The following is a 26,232-nucleotide window of genomic DNA, read 5'->3' as shown; positions in this document are numbered from 1 at the left end:
TAGACTTAAAAAAAAATATATATATTTGTGTTTGTATCCTGCATGCATATAGTATTCAGAATTTTCTTTTTTCCACTTCTAAGACAGTGGAAAAAAAGGGTTGTTGGTGAACAGTGTTATTTAATAAAAAGTGTGGGAGGAATTCAGGAACATCTCATCACCTCTATTGTCTCTTGTATTTGCACTAGGACTCTAAATGCTTGATTGTCTGGGACGTTCTTTATTGTTGTTGTTCCCACTCAACACAAGGGGTGCTGATCCTGGGCTTCACCTCACAGGCGAAGCGGGGTGCCGAGTGGGCTGCCTGACAAGGACGAAACGGTCTCGGTGAGAGCCCTGGCTCCCCGGGACAGGCACCCCTTGCTCACGGCTGCGCTGCACTGAACTGGTTCCCCTGGACCTGCCTGCACTTCTTTGGGACCCAGTGGCATTGCAGCAAAACAGATGGACTGCTGAACACATGGTAAAAATAGGGTGTTTGGTTAGGGGTTTTTTGTTGTTGTTGCAGTGAGAATGAGGTTTAAATGCCTAAAAAGCTAGGTCAGCTCTATCTGACATTGGTGCAACGTGTTTAAAGCTCCTGGCCCAGGAAACGTGACTGTCGAGGATCTCAGTTTTAAGTGAGCATTCCTCATAGGGTTGAAGGTGGAAGCTTGAGCATGTTCATCTAGTTCACTGCATAAATGTAAAAGGGAAAAAAAAAAAGTTATTATGTTGGTTTCCTAACCTTTTCAGTTTTAACTGTAACTGCTCAAGGTTTTCAATGTTGTCAACTGGTGGTTTAAAAAACAAAATCCAAGGTAGCCTCCTCAAAGCTGTCATTTCCTAGAAGTATCTATCTTTAATGTGAAAGGGCTGGGACTACAGCTGGGAAGCTTCTAGCAAGGCATAAAGAAAGTAAACACTTTCACGTGGCACTTAAGATGTGAATGTGCAGTTCTTGGAGTCTGAAAGTGAAACTTGCGATAAACAAAAATGAAACCACCTCTTAATGAAATATAACAAAGTGCCTGTGATCTGTGGAAGGCTGATGTTCCTTTAAAGAGTGTTGGAGTATTTCTCCAAGATAAATGGATGCAACAGACCAATTTGTTCCTCAGATAAAGGTTAATAAAACCTCAGAGGTTCTGCATCTGCTGGGGGTGAAGATGGGTCTGCTGTGGCGGATTAATCATGGTGATTTATATATAATTCTCTTGATGCTGGCATTAGCAAAGAAATAAATGTCATGGATTAGAAATCTCATTTTGGAGATCTTTATTGTGCCTGCGACAGCTTAGAGGCATCATTCCTCCCCCACTTATTATACTTCCAAGTATTTGGATGTTTGCACTTCACACACTTTGTTTTGCTGAATGTGGGAAAAAAACAATAATTTGTGGTGGGTGTCTTATGAAGAAATGTCCAGATTTGATTTATTTCCTGGCCTCAGTTGTCTGTTGTAAGGCAGGCTTACAGGAATTTATCCCCTGTCATGCTGGCAGGGTCTGGCACTTGAGGTTCCAGTAACTCCCAACAATCAAAGCTGGTTTCATCTTTACCAAACTTATGTGCTTTTGTTAAATTGCATGCTCCAGAGGCACGGCACTTGCTTAGATGGTGGTTTTTTTCTTTCATGTTCCAACGGACTAACAAGTGTAGTGTTTTTGAAGATTGGAGATGACTGGGGGCTTCAGTGGACACTCAGCCAGATGGTTGTCAATCCTGATCTGCCCTGGTGATCCAGCGTTCCCCTGAGGTTCTAGGCCTGTCTTTGCTGCCATCCCACCTACTGTCCTACTCTGAAAGGATCTAGTGATTTTTTTAATTTAAGATGTATTTTGATTAGGAACCTGGGGGACAGTTGGCAAACCAGAAATTGTAGTAAACCCTATGGCAGGATTTGTATTCCAGCCTAATATTTTCAGTAGTGATTTTAACTTACTACCACTTGAGTCTCTTATCTGACAGAGATGCTCAGTTTCTTTGGTAGCTTTGTGTTTGCATTCTTATGAGCTATTGCTGATGGGCTTGGCTAACCAACACTAGTGATAGTCTGATAGGAGTTTGAGTAAAAGCCAAGTGGTAACTCATAAGTAATGGGTATCAAATACAGTTTTTCCTGTTTCTAACATATTTAAGATAATGGCAATCACTTCCGTTCCGTTACTCTGGTTGTTTAAAGAATACATATTCAAATACTGTTTGCGAGAGTTACTCAAAATACATATTTTTAATACATTTTCCTGAAGATGGTGTCACTTGCTTAAATCCATTCTGCTTGTTGTTATGGGTGCGGCTGGGTACTGAAAGCAAGGGACTGCTGCCTGCGGGTAATGAGATTAGTGAAATAACTAGGTCAGGAATTTTTTTTTAATTAATATATAGGTGCTTATTACCAGAGTCCCCAATGAGAGCTGTGAAACCAGAAGGTCTGGAGTGGTCACAGGTTGAGCTTGAGTTCTGTTAAAACCAGTAGCATCTTGCCCTCCAGCGGATGCCAGTTTGGCAGCCTTCCTTCAGCCTGCTGCTGGGCTTTTCACTGTGTCCCACTGTTTGTACGCCTGTTATTCAGTTCCTCACCCTTGTCATTCTGTTATTAATCCCCGTCTCTTCCATTCAAATAGTAATTTTCTACATATTGCCTTGACAAATGCTGTACTGAAGTTTGGAGAGAATAGGAAATTAGAGTAGGTCTGAAAAACCTGGCTATCCTAGAAGACAGGAATGGCATATAACCTGCTGTCGGTAAATGCAAGTCACATTTCAAAGTGTTTTCCAGGGCAGGGTGTCTGCCATATTACCAAGGTTAGGATGAATAGATACTCTGGCAGGTTGAATGACACGTAGAGGCCATATAAATACAAGGTGCTCATATTTAGGGTAATGGAGGCCGAATTTATGTGGAAAGAGGAGACAGAGCAAAAAGCTAAAATGGTTATTAGATCTCCATGATATCAGCCACTGCTGGTTTTGGTTACTTGGTTAATGCCAGCTGAGGAGTCATCTTTTGTAGGTGGTTCACTGCCAACTATGCACTTTTGAGCGTGGGCTGTGGTGTTTGTTGCTGCAGTTGCACATATTAATTTTCAGCTTGGAAAATAGCCACACTGGTCTGGAATATGCTCATCTTCATCTTTCTTCCTTTTGACATAGCAACAATGTTCCCAGGTTAACTGCTGGGTTTTGAGAGTAGGAAAGTGTGAAGTGCCTTGATCCCTTCATTGTAATGGTACTCCACTGTCAATCAGTTCTCATTTCCCTTCGTTTCCTACACTGGCTTCAGGTGCAATAAATCCTAATAGATTTACAGGTATTAAATCCAACCATTTAGTACTGAAAACCTTTACAAAAGTAGGATAAGGAGGTCTGATTCCATCCTTTCATGCCTAGAGGAGCAGTTCAGGCAACCTACAGACCTCCGTGAATGCCTCCTGTCTTGATCATGCCCCAGATTTTGACCTTTAATTTGTCACGTAGACCTCCAGCAAAGGTCCAGTACTAAACTGAAAGGTGGAGAAAATAATTGGCTTTTTTCCATGGCACTGACGTTAATGTTTGCTGTCGCTTCAGATGTGACAACATATGGCACTGCTTCGAGTTCTCTTATACCTACCACTGTGGATATTTTAAGGATTATTTGTAAAAGTACTTGACAGCAGAAGTGTGCTACTGGTAGAGTTGCCAGCATGGTTGTGGGTTTATCACAAATGCCAAACATCAACAAGAAAATAAGTTAAAAAAAAAAAATCTTATTTTTATTCAAAGTTTCTTTATAAAGTTTATGATAATTGAAAACTAATCCAGAACACCACATATAAATATGAAGAGACTCTCCAAACGCACCAAGATGAGGTCTTCCCAACCAGTTTAATGAGACAGAGCCTGCACCAGATTTAGCAAATGGTCTCTGTTGGACTGGATGGGGAGAGAACACAGACTCCAGGACTGCAGAGCCTTTTGGAGATCTCCTGGCTTTGGAACTTGCATCAGGGATTCAGTGATTCCGGTCTCTCAGATCTGCGTCAGCTCTTAGGGTGATGCCAAGGAGGCAGTGATGCACATGTAGCCTAGGGTACGTGCTGCTTTACAGGACAACGCCAATCCCTTGAAATTAGCTGGAAATCTCCTAGGTTTTGCAGGTAGGAGATAACGGATGGCATGTTCAGGCTTCTCAGTTGCGAAACAGGAATATTCTGATCTAATGGATTTGAATGCTCTGTGAGAACAGACCCATGTAGATGCTGCTTAGTAATCCTGTCTGGAGGAGTCTACAGTTAGCAGACCAAAGGCTTGTGGGGGGTGTGTGTGCTTCTGGACAACAAGAAAACAAGACTGTCCCTTCAGCAGGGAAGCCTGCATTGGAATGCAGTGCACACTGTCTACTGGGGAAGAAAGTGCTTTCAGAAAGAAACCTTTCCCCCCATTTGTTTTCATAAGACTACCTAAAAAAACCCTCAAACCCCTCTGTAGTAGTTCAATAAAAACTCCATGCTACTAAGAATGATTAAAAATTATCATTATAAGAGCTGCTTGCAATGGAGACTAGAAACAAAGGCAGGTCAATAAAGTGTGAGTGCTCCAACTTTGTCTTCATGAGATTTCTTCCCCCATAGATAATTTTCTTACCTATAAACTACTCTTTCAGTCCTGTGCCTTCTCCATGCCTGTTGGTCCAAAAGAGGGAATAAGCATGCTTTCATAGCACAAGCACTTGTGATATTGTTTCCAGGAGACATTTAGATTATAGATAACTATATTGCTGATATATCTGAAGTGGTTACAGTTTGGCAGCATATGACACAAAAAATGAATGGGGAAAGGAAGTAGAAATAACATTGATGGTATGAAAAGGCTAGGCAGGAATTTAATAAGAAATTGAAGCCTGATCAAAGTGCTTCATAGTAGGCAGAAGTTTCCTAACATGGTCTTTATCATGGCCTATACTGGTGGCAGCGCATAACCTCTTCCTTGGCTTGAAAAACAGTGCAGGAAACTGTACAGTGGCTCAGCTTTTCACAGAAATGAGTCATGACTTAAGTGGGGAGAAGAAAGGAGTCTGAAACACTCGATCCAAAGGAGACACCTGTAACATGTCCCAAAACAATGTTCTCCTTGTGCTGAAATCTTTGCCTAGTAGATTTTTTTTGAAGATTTGTTGCCATTATGTTTTATCTCTTTCCCTGTGCTGGGTTGAGTAACCTAGCGTTGGAGGTAGCCGTGCTCTGAGCGGGGCTTGGGCCATGTGACCTGCTGGGATCCTTTCCAAACTAAACTATTCCTTGGTTTTGTGAAACTGTTTGGAAGCAAGGGTGACAGTTCTGGGTCTGACACGTGGCACCAAGTCCAATGGCTCCATGTTCCCAGAAACCCATTGGTGACCAGGCTGGCAGAGGGCTGCAGAAAAGCTCCAAGAGGAGCTGCTTGGACTTTGAGGAGCATGGCTGGTGGCCAGAGGTGCAAGGACTTTAAAACCCCGGGCTGTCTGAACTGTGGGATCTGAAAGCCAACTGCAATACTATTCAGAGGTACACCTTGATTGATGATTTCTCTTGGTCAGTATGTAAAGAAGCTCCAGACAGTAAGATTTACACTCTACTTTAGATGGGAAAGTGGAGTGCTTGAGACTCGATCTCCAAAAGCAGGCAGGAACAATCCGCAGAATACCAATTTACCTGCTGAGGATCTTCTGTTCAACATGTGCACCCACCCGTTGTGGACCTGTTTGCCAGCTGGGCTAACAAGAAGCAGCCCTGCATGTAAGCATATGGCATTGTGGAAAGGTCATTTCAACTACAGTAAGATTGACAAGAGGGAGTCGAGAAGTTCAAATGAAAGGATAATGTGGTGAAAGTCTCTGAGAACAGGACTGTCGCAAGTTTTTAAGTGGGGAAAAATACAGTGATGTTGAAGCTGTTACAGGTTGCTGCTGCCAAAAGACATTGATGTGTTCCATATTGCTACTCTTTGAAGGAGACAACAGAGAATGGAGCAAATTTTGGAGGAGTAAACACAGGTAGTTAAAGATGGATCAGTGTTGCGATGCAGAGGAGTTCCTGAAATGGCCCTGTGGGACTCTGTTCTTTCACCAGCTCCACATGATTCATTTGCTGGTTCAATAGGTCACATTGATCCTCATGTGTCACAACTGCAGACCCCAACTGGTCACTTTCTGGCTTATGCATTATCAACAGGATTGCAATTTTGCAATGGGATCTTAATTTCTCAATTCTGTTGATGAGAGCGGCAAAATCTGTGCTGTTCGTCAGTTACATTAATTCTGCAAGGCCAACAAAAATTAGGAAAGTGTAAATAAACTAGTAAGAACAAATAAGAGATGTGTTGTGTTTCTAGTTCTTTTGCTGACTAAAATGACAATTTTTGGTATGAATAGTGTGCCTGAAGCAGAAAATGCTGTGCTAGCTCAACAGTGTATTCTAATAGTTGCTACCAGCTGCTGCAGTGAGAGATGGAAACACCTCCTTACCCTATAGGAAAATGTGTCTACTGTTGACATGCAGCATCTCAAGACAAGAATATAAAATGTTTGCTTTAGCTACCTGTGGTAAAGTAGTAGGACTGGTCTGTCCATCAAAATGTTCTCCTCTACTTGGAAAAATGAGGCAGATATCCTTCCAGCTCGTTGCCTCTGTGGATGAGTTTTAAGGAGATTGCCCTGTTGGTGCTTTTTAGGGCCTTTTGTGGAAATCATGATACCAGTGGAAGGAGGGGAAGCAGTATATTGGATGATGAGTTGTGTTTACTGAATTCTGCCCTCACACGATCAAAAACCTTTTCAAAAGTTGGTGTGACTTCTTAGGAGAAAAATGCAGTGTGGGATTTTTTTCTGTTGAACCTTGAGTGGTAGGAGGTTGTTCTGCTTTTAGAAGTTATGTTGCTGCTGTAATATGGGTGCTCAGGTGAGGGACCCACAGGCCCAGTGTTGGGGAGGTGTAGCTCCAGCTGGGATGCTGAGTGGTGGGGGAGTGCTGATGCTCCCCCAGGTCCCCAAGTAGACTGAGTCTCCTTAAGAACTTAGTGCAGGACTCTTCCGCATTGAAACTGCCACTTTACATCACTTGTTCAGTGAGTTCGTCCGTCATTTGAAATGGACTTTGTATTTTGCGCCTGTGGTGACTCCATAGAAGCTTATGAGAAGTGTGGCCACAGTGAATTCCCATAAAATAGAGGAACAGTGCAGCTCAGCAAGTGTTAGGATCCACTGGTGTACATTCCTGTAGCCTGCTGGCTGGGTTTGCTGCTCTCTTTAGCTGGTTGGGTTTTATTGGGCTGCTTTGTTTGGGTTTTTTTGTTTGTTTTTTGAAAGGTGGTACTTACAAACTGAATTATTTCAACACATTGTTCAGTAAAAACCTCCCCACATTTTCTTTGCCTTATAATAAATTTTAGAGCGGGAGAAAGTGAAAATTTTAGACTTCAACAGGTTAGTTTGCAACATCAATGTTTTTTATCAAGATCTGTTTGTTTCTTAAGAACCTGTGTAGTGTCTTCTACCTTCCAGGTTGCCCCAAAGCCTGTTAGAGGATGTACAAACCACAACCTGTAAAATGCTTCTGTTTTCCTGTGTTTTGTACTTTTTCCCACCCATGTTTTCAGACTAGTGGGAAAACATGGACTTTTGTGAAGCGGTGCGCCATGGGGGGACTGAGAGCTCACACTGCAGTCCATTTCCATCTTAAGTGTCCTGAGGACCTGCTGGGCGATACTGTACAGCTGATTTGGCTCTGCTGCTGAACTACTTCATTATTCCAGGAAGAAGTTTAACAGGAATGCTGATCTTGTGTAAAGCACATGGCTAATTATGAAGGAATCATTTTAGATTGGAATCGTGCAGGAACATACTGTAATTATCATTTAGATCTAAATGAATCCAAACAGTCTTTTCTCAAATTATAATGTTCTGTTTATGAATGCATTTCCTCTGCTTGGCATTTGGCCCCAGTAACAGCAATATTGTGTAAAATGTGGAACAAATGACATCTCTTCTTTAAGAGAATGCCTGACCCCCAAAACATGATAACTTATTAATGGAAAAGGAGAGGGATGATGAGAAAGCAGCGCTGACTAGATGCTAAAGCGATGTAACTCATGAGTTTAGAGACACAGGGTTTTCTTCTGAACAGTCCTTTGTGGTTTCTGGTGATCCTTAGCTGTATTTTAACCTCTTTATATATTTTAGAGTTTCCCAAGACCATAACTTGTGACTTTTCAAATGCTTGCAGATCATTAAGTAAAAGATTACATTTACGGAAGATACTGACAAAGCATCTTAAAAGTGTGTCTGTTTAATTTTAGGACAAGGAAACCTGCATGGGTGTCAACAATCAAAGTTACATATGTGAAACGGGCCACTGTTGTGGACAATCCCAGTGTTGCAACTACTACTATGAACTCTGGTGTAAGTCCTTCCGTTTTGTATGGCTTCCCTTCCTAATCTGCATGGCTCTCATACCATACTACAGGTCTGGCTTGTGTCCCATGGGATATTGTATTCAGCCGTTGTTACGCATTGCCATTGCATTTCACTGCAACACAAACTGGAGTTGACCTGATGTGGCAAGGGAAATAGGGTTGTTTCAGTGGGCACTGCCTGCTTTTTGAGGAGTGATGGGTTGTCTTGCCATGTTCATGACTGGAGATTTGTTGTTTGGTCTTCTCACTGATTTGGGCAATACTGAGGGTACTCAAAATAACATTGTATGCAAGTGACGAAACCGTGCTTGAGGGAGAAATGCCAATATGCACAACACTAGAGTTTGACAGTCAGAGAATTAATTCGGTATCTTTCATCTTATTGTTTTAGTTCTATGCAAGAATGACAGTTTAAATCTGATTTATCTTTTTAAAGCTGTCCTTTCAAGGAGCAGGGCCAGGATGTTTATTCCTTTCAGGACACATTGTGTTTGGAGCACAGCTCCTTGGGTAGAGAGGGTTCTGGGCAAAGCTTGTGGGCTGACAGTGTCTGAACACTGTGGGCTGTAAGGAGCATACATTGCCCATTGCAACTCATCTTATTTCCTCTTTCCCAAAACCTGGGATTTGAAACTGCCCGTGTTACAAGTGAGTGACTATACTTGCTAAGTCCCTTTAGACGGCATCAGGCAGATCAAAGCAGGTCCGCAAAACTCTGATAAAGATATATGGAAAATGGGAAGTTGAAAGGATAGGAAAGTAAGAAATGCTGAACTTTAAGGGCAAACTTTTAGAGTTGTGCTGGTCTGATGGTTTCTTCCTTGAGGAGAAACACAAAAGGTTGAACACTGATGTTGGCATGCTGTTGTACTGCCAGGAGCCTAGGCTGAGAAGGCATCTGTGCTCCCAGGATTTGAAAATGGGGAACTGTTAACATTTAACCCCCACAGTAGAGACTGGAGATACTTTCTTACCACACCCAATGATATCTTGTAGCTTTTATGCAACTGTGCTATCTACTTAATCCCTCTGCTGTGCCCAGTTTCACTTTCTCAAAGTAGCATGTGTGTGGAAATGCTTTATGCACACCAAGACTGTCACTTAGCCTGGATCCAAGGATAGGAATAGCTGACACTTCATCCTTTAGTGTGGAAACATCTTTGACTTTTCTCAGATTAACCAGAGAAGCATGGAGGACATGGTTGTAAACTAAACAGAACTCTAAGAGTCCTTAAAGACGCACTGTGCATGACACTGTAGTGACTGGCTGTGTTGATACTAATGGCAGGATTTGAATGTACTGCAGGGTTTTTACAGCAGCTTTATTTTCAGAAGTCTCCAAACAGTTCAAGAAACAGTTCAGGACCAGGGGGGCAGCCTCAGGGATCATAGCAGGCTGAGAAACAGGCATGAATTACATGGCTGCTTTGGACTGCCTGATTCTGCTTGTAGCAGTCAGCAGCACAGGCAGGACAGATGGCTGGAATTTGTTTGGACTATATGGGGATGCGTGGATGAAGCAGAGTGGGGAAGGTCAGACCCAGTTTTGGATTTGTGTGTATGGGAACATAAGGGAAGATGCATGTATACAAGGGCTTACTGACTCTGTGGCAAGCAGGATCTAAACTGAGCAACATCATGGAGTACAGCTGCGCAGTGTAGCTTGATGCATGGTCACCATGTTTCTCACATGGATATCTTGAAAGAGAGGGTTAATGGAATTGCATGCAAACAATATAGTCTGAACAATAGCCCCCTGCCATTTTAATGGGATGATTGTAGTTTAACTATCTTTGCACTCTCGATATGGCACAGACTTTTATACTTGGCAGTGCCTGGCTGCATCATTTTATTAGAAGGAAGCAGAATATTTCAGGCTTCTTTCTAGGGCAAGCATACAGGTCATGCTGATATCATGGAATAAACATATTAGTGGCACGCACTACTGGATGGTTCCTCAGTAAGAATGAGTTTCGGTGAGATTTATAGTCCTTCTGCATTGCAGAAAGCATCCTATGCCACACCGAGATGAGGGGAATAATGCAAACATGAAACCTCTTCTTCTAGGCTTTCTGCAAACTCAGGCAAACATCCAACGTTGATTTAAAATTGGTTAACATTTTCAAAGCTTGCTTTGCCATTATGAGTGTTAGAAAAGAATGGGGGGGGGGGGGGGGAGCATGGTGGGAGAGGTACAGGGGGGAAGTATATCCTTTAAATGAAAATTCATATTCTAGAGCTTTCAACAGCAGCTGCCGAACTTGTGTGCTGCTTCAGGAATTGTTGAGTGTCTTTAGTAGGTACATGTGGTGAGGCATTCTTAAGACCTTCAAGGTGAATAACAGTGATAGTATATGTAAATAGTCTTAACACGAATAGTGAATTGATGGTGTGGAGAGCACATGTTAGGGAATAGATTAGCTTTATAAAAGTTAATAATAACTTATCAGCACCTTTTAAGTATGGCTTCATGGTTGTTCTGTGTTTTGATTTGAACCTGTGTGTGCATGTACTGAAGTAGCTTTTGAGAAGATTCTGTTCTTCTTGACCTTCTCAGACCACCATTGCTTTTGTGTGCCTGAAAACAGACCTCTTTCTAGTCCTGTTGAATGAAATCCTGGATTTATTTACCACCACAGCTTTCTGGGGAAAAGAAGCAGGGGAGGGTGGCATTTGAAATGGAAAACTAGTCTGTCTTTGGATATGCCTTCTGAAATGTGATCCTGTCTTGGGGCCACTTGGACTTTTTCCCGTAAAATTGATCTTTTTCCCCGTTCAGGAATTTGAGGGAAGTTTGTCTTTGAAAATGACTGATCTCAACATTTCTAGACAGCAAGTAAGGTCGCAGTAATTATAAACCAATCCTTGAGGGTAGTGCAGTAGGATGCAAAATCAAGGTATTATTTTGTTAAGGGGTGGAGTGGAGAAATGGAGAACATGATATGCCAAGCAGGTGGGCAGCCTGTGTTTAAAATTAGATAACAGCCCAGTTCAGATTCCCCACCCATCCCTTATTAAAAAAAGAAAAACCAACAACAAACCAGCAGTGCCATGTTGCCAAATGATAAAACTATATCCAGATTTACATAGGTCTAATAGCTATATAAAGGTCTAATTATTTCTTAGCTCAAGCTTGGTAGCTTGTAACATGGGGGGGGTGGGAAGTGCAGTATGTCTTTTAATTTTCTTGGAATAGAATCATAAAAAGTAGAAGAGAAAAAGTGGCTTTAGTGTTGCTTTTCCTTACATAGAGAAAGGTGTTTGTTTGGGTGGTGGTTGAGCTGGTTGAACATTTTAGCCTAACAATTTCTTTGGGTTCCCCAGAGCTCACGGTTCCTGAGGAGGAGATTGTGGTCTGTGGGAGAATGGCAGCAGCTGCTGGATTTTGCTTATGAACAGTTTTTATTCAGGTCTGTTATGATGTGATTGTAATTTGCGGGAGTTTTCCAATGTTGGCCTTTGTCCAGGCCTGACAGGTGTCTTATTGCTTAAATGTTCCAAAATACCACTTTTCAAACTCCAGGAGAGAAGGTAATCACAGAATGCAGTTCCAGCATTTTGCAGGTTAAGAACTAGGGCTCAGATGTTCTGGATTTTCCCGAGTTTAAGTGTATAATGTGGACTGAAAACCAATTCCAGAACTCCTGACATCCATCTTGATCTCTCTCCTTGCCTATTGAGGAGCAGCATGAAATTAGGCGATTCCGGAGGCTCTGAACACCTCAAGCAAAGCTGTAGAAAGTATTTTGCTTGGTGTGGTTGGAAGAATGGTAGGCTACACTTCAGGAATTGTGGAGCACGGAAACAGGCAGCTGGTCACTGCATGCAGATCTCTGTTGTAGGATCTCAAAGTTAGAGGGATTAGCTGGTCTTGGGTCATTTAGGTACTATACAACAAGCCAACACTGGCGATGAGTGAGTATTCAGATGTTGGATGTGCCTATTTTACTTTGTTTTGGCTGCTTTAACAGTGATACTGAGCCCCTCTGTTTCTGAAAGAAAAAAAAAAAAAAAAAAAAAGAAAAAATCTTGAGTGTTTGGGCTCTAGTGGAAGGGTTGTACAGGAAAAAATGTTCTGTTTGCAGGCAGAACAGTTGATGTTTTTGCTGATTTTGAACATTTTGCTCATCGCTGCACGCTTCCCCTTGGAATCTCTAGACAGCTTTTTTCCCCAAAAAGCGTGCTGCCAGAAAATTTTGGCAAGGATGTGGTTAGTTGCTAAAACTAAAGCAACTGCTGTACCACGTACATGTTCCAGGTCAGCTTTGTAATAGGAATTCGTTTCCAAGGTTTTGCTGCAGTCTCCAAAACCCTCAGTCAAACAGCTCATCAGTCCTATGTTTTCTTCCTCACCCTGTGTTATCCTTCAGTATAACCGTGTCCTTTTTCAGAGAGGGATTTGCCCCGTTCCTTGCCTTTCACCCAGCCTCCTACATGGTTGTACTTGCTTTCTCTTTCCTAGGTGTATCAAACTTCACCTTTGGCTGCTGTTACTCTCAGCTGGTGTGTGAGCGATAACCCTCCCATGACAAAGCCTAGTTGAAAGTGTAGGGCAAACAAAACATGTCACAACCATGCAGAAACTCATGATAAATAGGGTCACCGAGGGAGTTATTTTCTGACTTCCTTGTACATTTTGTAGCCTAATCCGGACAGCAAAATCATTTTAAGCTTATTTTGGTGTGGCTCAGTAAAATTCACAAATCCGGAGAATTCAAGCTGTCTTGCATAGTCTGACTGTGCAGATACTGACTTTTGCCCTGTGTGGCCTGCTTCTACCTGCTCTGTGTTAAACAACAAGGAAAGGCAAGAGAGCTTGATGGTGCCATTTCACCCCCTGCCTTCTGTACCTCCAACCCAGCTCCTCGCCAGATATCCAGATCTGTTGGTGCAGACTGTTCTCCAGATCTTGTTCCCAGATGTTCTGGACATGGTCTCATCTGGATATTCCCCTCTGATCTCTGTTAGACCAGTGTTCAACATGCATTTTACCAACGTAGATGTCTTGGGAAGGGTAAGTCAGCTGGAATTGACTGGACTTACAAACATGTCTTCTGGGGCACAGGAGCAATTGCTCTTCAAGGGCTCTCTCCCCAGGAGAGAGGCATAAAAACAGTGTCTGCAGATTGACTGCCTCAAGTTGACTCTTGTTGCAAGATAAGCAAAGGATTTTTCTGAAACCTGTCTTTTTCCATCTTACCTCATGGCAGTGGGTGTACCATGTATCCTGGATGCTATTCTGAAAACTAGACACCAGCTGCAGTTAACATCCATCTCCTTTTGTCTGAGTTACCAGTCTGGGAGCAAGCAAGCAGGAGTTGGAGATGTTGTCTTCAGCTTTTTTCCTTTGCCATTGTACTGTACAAATACCCAGTAACCTTTTCCTGAAGTGTGGTCAGGCTGGGGCTGCAGTTACATTGATTTAAAATTACATAAAATTGTCATTGAAAGTCACAGTCTTTCTCTCGCTGCTGTTGTGGTTGGCAGATGAGTTTCAACCTGCTCTGGTTCCCTCAAACCAGTTCAAACCACTGTTGAGTACAACTCTGTGCTGGCACAGGAAGAGGTGGGGGAGGCAGCAGGAGGTATGGAAGAGACAGGCAGGAGAGGACCACGTCATTCGGCAGCTTTTTTTCCTTCTTAAAACATTCATAGGCCTATGGCCTGGATCCTTCATCTGACATTCTTGAGCAGCAGCGTTGGCTTGTAAAGGCTCGTGTCTGAAGTGGCAGGAGACGATGTGATCTCTGTGCCAAGGACACTATTAAACCCAAGTACATCCCAGTTGTGGTACCAATTAAATCTCTTCCCTATTTTTGATGATAGGGTTGGCCCTGTGAAAGACAATTTTTTTCAGCCATGCCTGACTGTGAGGCCACCATTTGGGACATCACTTTTTAGTCAATGAAACTGTCCCACTTCTCCTTCTGTTCAGAACCAGCTCTTGTGGAGCCAAAGCTATTACCCAGATGCTTGTCAGGCAGACACAAAAACACTTTGCAGTATGTTTTGGCTTGCTTTTAGGGGACTTCCTGCCAACAGAGCAATGGCATTTGCCCAAGCTTACCATGAACTTGAGGGCAGATTTCTCTGTTCCTACCCTTGGAACGCTCCAGAAAACGTTTTCCATTTTGCACAGGATAAAAGGAGCTTCCCTCAACGGGAATGCTGATGGCAGAAACCCAGGCAGCAAATACAGCATCAGACTGAACATTGCTCCCTGCTTTTTCGTGAGGAGGGAATGCTCTGGGGTTTTTTATTCTTAGATTATTTTATTCTTAAGTTTGAGAAAAACTATGGTCAGTGTCCAGAAAAATTTTTCTTGAAGCTTTAAGCCTGGCGTGTTCTTTCACAGCTGGTAGAAGGTATCTCTGGTGCGTGACTGAATGATGGGGCTCCCCTTCCCAAGGACACGGTAAACATAGCAGCCTTCTCATTCTTCAGTATTTCCTCTGCTTGTGAGAGATGGCTCTCATGGGAGCTAATTCTCTTCTGAGGTCTTTCTACAGCTCCTGTTCTGACTCTGAGCTTGTCGCTTGTGTAGAGCTTACATCCCTGAGCCCGACTGATACTGGGTAAGAGGTCGATGGTACTTTTTTGTTTTTATGAAAGGTTTTGATGCTCTGGCAGGGAAATCTCTTAGCAAAACTCAGCTCCTTGGCTGTGTCTGATTCAACCTTTAGTTGCATCGTTATCCACGTATTGACATCACCAGTGAATCTGACAGAAAATAAAGCAATGTATCTCAGGACTTGGCCTTTTTTGGACCAGAGAGTGTTTCAACTTCTGACTCTTCTGTAAGCCAAGAGAAAGCCCGAAATTGCCTTCAGGTCTGGTGGTCCCCAGGTGCATCTTTAGCTCCAAACTGGTGCATCATTTCCGTCAATGCTGTCCATCAGAAGTTGTTTTTCCAGAGACCCTGTTTGCCTGTCATATTTCCCATGGGTTGCTGCGAGCTTCTGTTCCCAGTGGTCACTGCCAGGTTGGCAGTGGGAAATACTCTCTCTCAAATCAGACATTTAATGGCAAACTTGGCTCAGGATGCCCAGTGTCTCCCAACGTTTTTTCCTTTTCCAGGGGCTGCAGCAATAGCTCATCACAGTGCAGCTGAAAACCAGCTTGTGTCTGTTTGGGAAGGAGGCACATGTTGAAGAGCACAGTGAAGGCTTTTGGGGACGGGGAAGGTTTTTGGGAACAGTGAAGGCAACTAGAAGCCCGGTTTTACTTGGCTTTTAGAGGCCTTTTAATGCCAAACTTCTGTTGCCTTTGCAGATCTTGCCCATTTTCAGCATGAGGCGAAGCTGGTGCCTGCTTTTGCTGTGAATGAGGTGTTAGTGTGTACCGCTACTGTGCTCAGTCTCTGCGTTTCCTGCTCGTGTAGTGTTGTCTTTGGGTGAATTTGAAATTCCTCTCCTTCCCCTCCTGCCAAATGAGCCACTGAGTGCATGGGCCAGTGCTCTGCTTGGCTTTACCTCCTTGCTGCTGGTTTGAAGCCAAGCATCACCAGGTGTACAAATCCACAGCTCAGCTCTGGACATCTTCACTGTTTGCTCCATACTCTTAGACATAATATTTACAGTTGCACTTGGCATTGTATGCATAGCTTTATTCCAAATAAGCGAGCATACTATATATTTTCTAGGCTTTAAAGTTCTTCTGTTCTGCAGCCAAAATTGCAGCTGTGCCCGAACTTCTGGCTAGGGTATGTTTTAGAGGCTTTTAGGGAGGCCCTGGACTCCCAGCACCGTGCTGGGCTTGCAACCAGAGCTGCACCCAATCCTTCTCTCAGCGCTGGCACCCCAGCTCAAGCGGCAACCAAGGAGCCCCTCGTGTGCCACAGCACAGATGGGTGTCCCATCCTATTGCTTCCCATGTGCTGAGGAGGCTTTCAGCCCTGCGGTGCAGATGTGCCGTTGCGTGACAAGGTGGGGGCAAAGCCATGAAAGAGAACGCTAGAAGCCAGGCCAGCAAAATAGCTGTGGTGGGCACACACTGCTGACCTCCTGTGATCATCCAGGCAAGTCCTTGGGCTCGTGCCGAGTCAGGGGTTGAGTAATTCCTAGAAGCTCTAGGAAGTGTCAGCGGTTAATGAAACCAGGCAATAACGTGGTATTAGTGGGTTCTTTTTCTGGAAATTCCCATGAAAAACAACAGATCTCATCCACTTGTGGTTGCGAGCGTGCATAGACCCTTTGCATGAGAATGGAGGTGTTGTTCCTGGCACCGCAGCCAGATTGCGATCCAGTAAATTATGGTCTGTTTACTTAAAATGCCACCTGCGGTTTCAGTAGGATCCAACATTAATTTATTATCCTAAACTGTTGTATGTTGTTATTGCCTGTTTACAGAGCTGCCACAAGTCTTCCCAGGAATGGCTGAGCTTACTTTGACCCTTACTCTGAGCTTGTGCGTTGGTTTGTCTGCAAAGCACTTTGGGATTTTTTTGGAATGGGTAGAGAAGTTTTCTAAAGAAATACTTTTTTTAATCTTCTGGATGGAGGCTTGGGTGGGAGCAGTTATTCCCTGCAGAAAAATTCGGCTGCTACAGCTGAGATTGCTTAACAGTGGCAGTTCTCCAGGACATCTTAACTAACTAAGTGCTGCTTGCTACCATCGCATCTAGAGTCCTTGGGAAAGGACATGATCAAATGTGTTAAAAAGCATCTGTTTTCATAACTGTAGCTAAAATCCCTGGATAGCTGGGTGTAATTTTCCATTGTTTTTGAACACATGATCATGGACTGCTCTTCAAAAATAAGGAGTGCTTAGAAGATGAGCTGCAGGCCTGCTTCAGTGCATGGTGACGTGCTGTGCCAGTGACCTGGTTTTGATGAGTTATGTTCTTGCTTCCTCAGCAAGCAAGAGCCAAGGGACCATCTCCTAGCAAGAAATGAAGTGTATTGGTGGGAGTCTTCAAACTGCAAGAGAGCACGTATTGCATTTGCATGGCAAAGTTCGGGTAGTGGGGGACCTACAGGGGTGGTTGCAAATGCCTGGCTTTGGAGGGAAGGGTGGACTAGACCAATCCTTCTAGTTTATATAAAAAGGCTTATTTAGAAGCAGGAGGGTGTTTAGTGGGCAGCGGACACTTCCTCGGCTCGGTTTGAAAGAAGTGCAGAGGGCATCTCTAGTGCTTCGTCTTTTATTTCTCTGGAGCGAAGATCACAGTCTTCTCTCTGCCCTTTGTGGTACAGCTGAGCTGGCTGGCTAGAAAAGCTGCCTAGGAACCTTGATTTCCAGCCAAGCAAAAAAAAAAAAAATGGAGCATCTAACACCTTCATTTGATAGCAGGTTTTGATAAGTTTGGGCATAAGTTGGAATCCAGTCCATTAGGGAAATCAGTTGCACAAGCCAAGAGAGAGATTTCAATTTGCTGTGCCAAAATACATGAAGAATTTGGGTTACAACACAGGGAGGTGAAAGTCCCAGCTCAAAATGCTCGGAGGCACAATACAGCATATCCAGTTCACCTACAAACGGCCCAGCGGGGCTCTGAGATGGGTGATACAGGTCGAATGCACTTTGTCCTGAGCCAGAGCAATACTTGTCTCATTCTTCAAATTCCTAAACTGTTCACCTTTCCCCACTCAGCTCTTAGCAGAGAAAACTTCGGTAACTCAGCAGGGGATGCTGAAAGCATCAAGATACTGTAAAGGTGAGACTAGAGGTTTTTACTGGGGAGAAAAAAAGCAGTTTGATCTCACAGGGCAGAATGGCCATGCTGAAAATGGGCTGTAGCTCTAGGAGTCTTCATTTTGTCTGGGGATAGTGAAGAGTGGCAGAGTTCTTACCAAAAGAAAAACAGTGTTGTGATCTCTACTGAAAAGTGGTTGCCAGGCCTACATGCTTCTAAAGGGGGAGCTCTTCTGGTGCCCTGAGCTGCAAAAACTGAGTTTAAAAAAGTTCGAGATTACAGACACCTCCGAGGCAGGTAGAGCTGTGGGCTCTAGTTGAAGGAGACAGAAGCCTAATCTGGAGTGAATGCTGTGGGTTTTTGAAGTGTGTCTCGGAAACACTCTTCTAGTGCACACAAATGTGAAGGGGGATTTGCAGAAAGGGGGAGTTATTCTACGTGTTGGAGGGAGTAGAGAAAATTCAGGAAGTGCTCTTTTTAAAATGGCCTTTTAAGGAGCAGTGTACGTACGGTATAACAGCGCGCAGGAATGGGCTGTGACCACAAACAGCAGAAGTTAGGTTTCTTGAGAATTCAGAGTGGGGGGCTGGTTTAATTTAATTTTGGATAATTTAAGACATTGAATACAAAAATAAGTTTTAAAAATATTTTGAGACATTTATGTAAAAGGAGTATGTTTTTGTTAAGCATAACAATGAAGGCTTTGGGATGGAAATTAAAGAGCAGTGCAAACAAAAGCAGAACATAGTGCTTGGGGTTTTTCTCTTCTTCTGTGGTCAATCTGCAGAGTGCCTTTTGTGTCTTGATTGTCATTTTCAAACCGAAGTGGCTGTGGGAGACAAGTTCAATGCTATTCACAGCTCTGCTCATGTTTTTGGCTAGGAGAAATGATATCCAAGGGTTGGAAGCGATGGTGGTGGGGAGCTCAGCCCTGGCTCCACATTTTGTTCCCCCCCAGAGTTGTACTTATTGAACATCTGCCACATGGTACCAAAGTGTGTACAGAGAGAGTTACCTGAGTCTGCCAAGGCTGCCACAGGAGCAGTCACACACGCAGGCAGGTCTGTGTCGAAGCCTCCTGGCACCACACATACTTCTGCCTTTAGAGCAGTGCGGGGTTCAGATTTTCTTCTCCATCACCTTCGTGGGGTTTCCTGCGTTTGGATGTGGCTCTCATGCTGTGGCTAACGCTTGCTCTCCCCCGCTGCAGGGTTTTGGCTGGTGTGGACCATCATCATCATCCTCAGCTGCTGCTGCGTTTGCCATCACCGGCGCACCAAGCATCGTCTCCAGGCCCAGCAGCGGCAACACGAGATCAACCTGATTGCTTACCGGGAAGCCCATAACTATTCAGCCCTGCCGTTTTATTTCCGTATGTATCTCACGCTGTTTTTCCTGGAGGTCTTGGGGCGTGGGGTGGGAGCCAGTTTCCTGTGTTGGGTGGAATGGGGAGCAGTGGTTGGGCCCCACAAGGCGCGTGGGGCAGCTCTGCTGCCTAACCTTGGCTTGCAGTGAGGGAGCGTGGCATGTTTCAGCTGCTGGGCGCATCTGAGCCCGCTTGAGTTGAATGACACCAGCTACAGCACCTTCGTACCCACTCTTGATTTGGCGCTCTGAGTGCAGTGATTCCCTGTGTGTTTTTCTGGGAAGGTTCTTAAAATATCTCATTCAGGACTTTACGGATGTTCCTCCTTTCCGGCCTGCACTTGCTGCTGGTGGGACTGAGATGTGGGAAGTGGCTTCGCGAAATTGAATCACACAGGCTGGGTGGAAGTGGTGCCTCAGCAGGGCCCGTACTGGCTCCCACCCTGTGCTGCGGTTCCCAGACCACGCTGCTGGTGAGCAGCCCTAGGACTTCACACAAAGGAGCTGTTGCCCACGGCTCAGGGAAAGTACAACCGCTTTGTGCTCTCCCTTCGTGTCCTGCTACGCTGTGCTAGAACAGCAAGTCTCAGCCTTTTGACTGGAGGTACCACAACTGAGTTTCCTGTAATGGACTGTTGAATTGCATGTATGAACTTGGTTTTCTCGTTAAACTCTTGCAGCCACCTCAGAAATAATCCCCTGCAGCCTTTTCCTCCCCAGCCCCAGGGGTATGCAATTGCACATGAAAAACTGCAGTGCTATCTTTAAATGTTTCCAGTATTTACATCCAATCTGTCCATATAGATTATTTTCTTGCCTCTTAAGAAATAAACAAAATCTTACATAGATTTGAGAGCTGTAAGTCCAATAAACCAAGCTCTTGCCAATACTGCTAGTTTATTCTGACCACATCAGAAAAAGTGAATCCAGCACTGAAACAACAACCAAAAGCCAGGATCCTAAGTTCCATGTAACTGCTCACGTCTCCTCATATTTGCACAAAGCTTTGTGAGATGAAATCTTTGCTCTTGAGAGTGGAAACTCGGCTGAGAAGCCAGCACTGGAGACGGCTGGTGAGTTATCTCCCAGGCCGTTCCCTCCAGCCAGCGCAGGCCGTCCCTTGCTGCGGTTCACGGGGCTGTGCTGGGGTACCGGGGGGGCGAGGGGAGGTTCGCCCGGTAGCCCTGAGCATGGACTTGAGAGCCAGGAGATCAGGCTGCTGTTCCCAGCTGTGTCAGTCTCCTCCTGTAACGGTGCCTTCCTGTGCCGTGTTTGCTGCCTCTCTAAAACATGACATGTCTCAGTTAGGCCAGGCTCTGGCATCCCTTGTAAAGCCCATTTTGCTGTTCAGTGGGAAGGTGCTGGTGTATGGCAAGCGACACAGCAACCTGCACCGACGACTCTTTTCCTGAGATAAGCTGTTCATGAAGTAACTTCTCGCCTCCCGCTTTCAGGGTTTTTGCCAAATTATTTGCTACCTCCCTATGAGGAAGTGGTGAACCGACCGCCGACCCCCCCTCCGCCGTATAGTGCCTTACACCAGCAGTGCGTCCCAGCAGGCAGCAGTAGCACCGTCCCGGACACGCCGAGAAACCTGCAGCCAGCACAGAGCAGCTCAGCAGCACCCAGCGGCAATAACAGCAGTACTGACATCACCGGATCCCCCGGCCTGGGGGACCCCGAGCCCCCCCCCACCACGCTGGTCGAGCGAGCAGTTGCCAAAATGCAAAGCGTTGAGCCCGGCGGTACCAGCACAGGAGCCGAGCTGGTGGAGAGGGCCGGTCCCGATAAGGATATGGAGTGCAAGGAGGAACTGCTCAAAGGTTACAGCTCTGAGAGCTTGGAGCAGAGCAGCGCCATTCCCGACGCGAAGGACAAGACGCCGGGCAGGCAGCGCCGTTTCACCGGCGACTCGGGCATCGAAGTCTGCGTATGCAACCGGGGCCATCACGACGATGACCTCAAGGAGTTCGACGGGTTCATCGACGATGCTCTGGACGGGCCCCTGGACTTCTGCGACAGCTGCAGCGGCCGGCCCCACGGGGACGAGGAGGAAGGGCTTTTTAATGCCGCGGAAGAGCAGCACCGCGAACACAGCCACCACCACCTGCCCCGGCAGCCGGTGTGTGTACTCTTGAACACAATAAATGAGCAGGACTCTCCAAACTCTTGTACCAATAACTCCCCCAGCTAAGGTGACAGAGTGGAAGGGAGAATCGGGGGAAAAAAAACAAAACAAAACAAAGAAATAAAAGTGGAATAAGAGGATTAAAACTTTAACAGGAGGAAAAGGTGATAAAACCTTCTTTTTTTAGTTTATTTTTCTTTCTCCCCCTCCAATATAATTCGGGGATTAGTCCTCGAAAGCCCGGCTCGTGGGGGATGGGTCGCTCTGGGTTTTGTTAATCGTGTCCGTCCTGCTCCGCGGGGCAGGGACTGATGTTTCTCAATGAGACCTTCTAACAAATGGAATTTTCCCAATGGTGATTTTGGTGATGGTTATTATGAGTTTGTTGGGTTTAGTTTTCTGAAACACTGCTTTATCTCACAATCAGTAAAGCTCAGCAAATCTCACCCTGGGAGGATACAAAATCACCGTAAGGCTTCAAGCTCCAGGTGTCTTCCCAGAAGCAAGCAGCTTCTGACAGTGCCGGCAGTCAGTAGCCCAAGAGTTCTGGTTTGATATAGTGCTCTTGAGGCATTGGGGATTTCTTTTTGTTTTAGCTTTTTTTTAATTTTTTTTTTTTTTTGGTGTTAAGTTTTTTCCGAAGCTGATGAATGCCTGAACACATCAGCCCTATAATCTCTGGTGCTTCAGTGTTTAAGACAGCAGGTAGGAAATTTCCCACTTGAAGCTGGTGACTGAAGGACCAGTTTCTTCCAGAAGGAGGGTTAGGCTACCATAAGCAGTTTGAAAAAGAAAGGGTTTGCAGAAATTTGCCTTTATATGTCATTTTTAAAGACAAGTGTATTCCTTCAATGCCTCCAGGAGCACAGTTAGAAGTAGAATCCAGGCAGCTGGGCTGCCTTCCAAGTACTGTGGTCTCCGAATGACCTTTTCCTGGTGTGCTGCAAAAGGGCTTGGCTTTTATTTTTTTTTTCCTTTTTTTGCACCCTGAGAGCAGCACACCTGAGTTAAGATGACAAAAAAAAAGAACAGGGCTCTCTTTGGCCAGCGTGCCTTCAAGCTTCAGCGATGCATGTTGAACAAATGGAGACGAGAGCTCCGTCCGTTGCAAAGGGATGACTTACCATGTAGATGTGGAAGACCTGTGCAGTATTTTTTTTTGATCCAAAAGTTTGGTGCGATTCTAATGTTGACCACTTAAAGGAAATGAATGTCTGTTTGCCTTTTTTTTTTTTTTTTTTTTTTTTTTTTATGGTGGCAACTGGCTACTGTATAATGTCTGTGAGCGTGTGTGTGTGACTGCAATCCATGCATGCAAGTCCTACTGGTAATATGAAAGCCTGCTGTAAGACTGCAAGAAAATTTACTGTAGCTTTGCTTTAATAAACAGTAGAGATTTTGTTAGTAACAACCTGAAGGAAAAAAAAAAAAAAAAAAAACAACACAAAAACACGAAGAGCTGAAACTAACATTCCCTAGAGTGCTCCTGTGGAAGAGAGCACAGTTCAGACTATTCTCTTTTCTCGGGTTTTCTCCCCGCCCCTTTTATAATTATGGTCGTCCAGATCATTACTGTTATGGGGGGAAAAAAAAAAATTGAAAACTGAACTCAAGACATACTCAGATTTGATTGATTGAAAACCAAAATCAGTTTTAAATAAGGTGGAAACCAAAATATAATGCCTTTTCTGATAACTTGCCTGTGTATGTGTATCATTTTGTGAGTTAAGAACAAGATTTGTCTTTAGTTTGTGGTTTTGGTTTGGTTTTTTGACTGGAGCACTGTGCTGGATACAGATGACAGAGCAAGACAAGTGGTGTTTATTTCAGTATTTTACCCACATGGTTGAGGAGAGCACTTTTACCTTACAAGGTTTAGGAGAATCTCATTCCTTTGCCTGTCACAGCCTTTCTCTTCCATCAGAGCAGCTACCGAAGGCAGCTCTTCAGTTTGTGTCTTAGGGTGCTCTGAAGAGTGAAGGACTTTGATTTGGATTCAGGAGCCCTTGTTCCTGGATGCCCGTGTGTTATCTTTTGAGAAGAGAATTAAAGATCCCCAGTGCCACCCCTAGGAATTCTGAACGTATTGGCACCTGGCGTTGTTCTCTCACCGCAGAGGAGGCTAAAAAAGCACGCCAGTCCTTGCAGAGCGGGGCTGTGTTGCTGTAAATCCTGGGGGTGGCCCCGTGCCCGTGGGAGACCCTCTGCCAACATTTCTGTTGGTGTAAGACAAAAATCTCCATGTTTGCTTTCCTGCCGTCCCACCAAGTGTGGGGGAACCCCCCACTTCTCTAGACAGAGATGAGTACCAGTAAGCCAAGCTGATGTTTTAATCTTAAAAAGCCAGGAAGAAGCAGTGGTGTGCTCGGTTTGTGACTCCTGGAGGTTTTTCAGGCTTTTATAAAGACTGTAAAGAAACAAACAGGGCACGAACTATGTCTCTTAAGCTCACATGTGCCTGAGGAAGAGCGGGATTATCAGTGTGGCTCTCAGTGCTTCAGGCTTTTAGAGCTGGACCAGGGGCAGGTGCTATGGGGAGGAGGAGCGGTGCAGGGCAGCACACCGAGCGGGTGCGCTCCTCAGAGACGTCCTGAAGGACTGGTGCCTCTTCAGGGGGGAACCAAAACGGGCAGGCAGAGGCCTCCCAAAGCTCCAGCTTTGGAGCTTGAGAAAGCTGCTTGATCTTCACGTGTATCCCTTCATAGAAAGCCAGCGGGGCCCAAGCAGAGCTCCTCTGTGAACTCGCGCTGTGAGTGTGAAGGGACCCGGCGGGCGCCCTCGTGGGCTTGGGGTGTGTGAAGCATCATGTGGCAGCTCAGCAAGTGTCCCCCAGGCCCACGGGGGGGCTCTTGGGACCGGTGGGTACTGCAGCCCGAGGGGCTCTTCAGCTCCAACCGTGCAAACTCCCACTCCGGGAACACACGTGCAATTTTCCTGCAGCGTATGGTCGCGTGTTTGTACAACCCGGTGGGTGGGTGTCGGCTGAAGATGGAGGACAGGAAGGCAGTGGTGTGTGTCGGTGCTTGCTGGCAGCCTGCTCTCAGGGCTTGTGCCTGCCTAACTCGAGGCTAAGGAAAGCTGAGGCGCAGTTAAGCTTCTGCGTTACATGTAGTCATCGAAAACTTCCTGGGGCAGGAAATGTGAGCAAACCTCCAGAAGGAAAACCAGCCCGGCTCCACTGAGAGCAGCGCCGCCGGGCAATGGGAGCTTGGGGCTCCCCGGGTGCCCCTCGCCGCTTGGGGACATGCGTCAGCAGCAAGAGCCTGGGCCGTGCTCGCTTGCTGCCCCGGGCAGCCCGGGCTCCCGCAGCCAAACACCCTCTTTCCCTCCGCACGTCCCGGCCCGGCTTGTCCCGCGGTGACCCGATCCCGGCGGAGCTTGGCAGGGAGCCGGGGCACGGTCCCGCTCGGGTGAATAAACTCCCCTTGCCTCTCCCCACAGCCTGCCGCCTCCCACCCCTCGCTCACCTTCCCTGTGCAACGCATCCCCGGGGAGGTTTTTCCTCCCCCGTATGTTTTTTAGTTCTTTTGTTTATATAGGAAAAGCCTGGGCTGGAGGGCAGTCCTGCAGCCCCCCAGCTGGTGGCAAGCCCCACAGCCACCAGCCTGGGAAGGCCGGGATGAGTTGCATTTTTTTGTCAGAGCTGGTTCACCCCCTCCCCCTCGCCTGCAGCACAGATCTGCTTTTATCAGATGGGACTGGTGCCCGCACCGGGGCCTGTCGTGGTGATGGTGCAAACGCTGCAGTCTCTGTGCCGGGGAGGGGGGCGGCAGGTCACAGGCTGCTGGGTTGTTTCTCGATTTGTTTTTGGCCGACGAACAGCTGTGTCCCGAGGTTTGTGCTTACTCAGCTCCCCTGGCGCCGTGCCCGCCACAAAGCCCGCAGGTATTTTGAGCGCTGCCCGTTCCCCCTGTGCCGGCTGTGGCTCTCCAGCACAGCCCGGGGCTGTCCGGTGCAAAGCGAAGCCCCTCGACCTTGGAGGGCTCCTGAGCTGAGCCCCACAGCGCAGCTGGGTCAGCCCAGCGCTGTAGGGGGGTGGTTGTGCCCCCAAAATGAGCGTGTGCGATGGAAAGGCTCAGCTTTGCTCTGCCCGGTGCTCTCGGGTCCCACGTCAGTGAGCGGTACCTCTGCTTCATGGGGTACCTGCGGTACAGTGTGGGAACAGCCACGAATTAAAAGGCTTTATCCTAGCGACCGTCACTGATTTCTTTCTTGCAGACCCCCACTGCCGCAGGGAGATTGAGCTGCTGATTCTCGACCCTGCTGACCTGCCCTCCAAGGCTTTCGGCCCCTGTCCCTCTTGTCATGGTTCCCCCATGCAAAGACCCCGAGCGGCCTCGGAGGGCAGGGACAGTTACAGCAACAGGATTATTTCAGCAGCAAAAGCCTCCGTGTTTCCAGCAGCTGCCCACACTCAGCCAGCTGAAACCTGATGGCAGATGCCAGGGTCCCCCTGGCTCTCCCATGGGCATGGCCACCTCATCCTCCCAGTTTTTGTGTCACCAGACTTCCCAGTGCCAGGTCTCAACGAAGCCAAAGGGGTCATCCAGGATGGTGGATCTGTGCATTTTGGGTCTCAGAGGACCCCGACTTCTGCAGGGGGCTCAGCGGGGTGGGAGGAGGAAGGGGGCCAGTGCCAGCAGCTCACATGAAACCGTCTGGTGGGGTCAGGGGTTTGGGCGCAGCGGCGTGG

The 26,232-nt window shown here is 46.0% G+C and overlaps 1 protein-coding gene across 8 annotated transcripts in view; it reads left to right on the top strand.

Annotated features, from left to right (window-relative positions):
• WBP1L (WW domain binding protein 1 like) overlaps positions 1–23,234 on the top strand; it is a 60,276-nt gene extending 37,042 nt beyond the window's left edge. For 6 of the 8 annotated variants that reach the window (XM_042788154.1, XM_042788171.1, XM_042788160.1 and 3 more), the window contains 3 exons: positions 8,296–8,398; positions 19,257–19,418; positions 20,866–23,234. In XM_042788154.1, the coding sequence (XP_042644088.1) occupies positions 8,296–8,398; positions 19,257–19,418; positions 20,866–21,605 (1,005 nt within the window). In that variant the 3' untranslated portion in view covers positions 21,606–23,234. Of the gene's footprint in view, positions 1–7,596; positions 7,844–8,295; positions 8,399–19,256; positions 19,419–20,865 lie in introns of those variants that run through there. The other 2 variants (XM_042788185.1, XM_032988622.2) reach the window with 2 other exon arrangements.
• Positions 23,235–26,232: the final 2,998 nt, after the last annotated feature.

The sequence above is a fragment of the Tyto alba genome, unplaced genomic scaffold (assembly GCF_018691265.1).
Source record: "Tyto alba isolate M040663 unplaced genomic scaffold, T.alba_DEE_v4.0 Super-Scaffold_1, whole genome shotgun sequence".
In the NCBI taxonomy this organism is placed as follows: domain Eukaryota; kingdom Metazoa; phylum Chordata; class Aves; order Strigiformes; family Tytonidae; genus Tyto; species Tyto alba.
The sequence above is the reverse complement of the archived record's forward strand: the minus strand, read 5'-3'. Positions and strand labels throughout refer to the sequence as shown.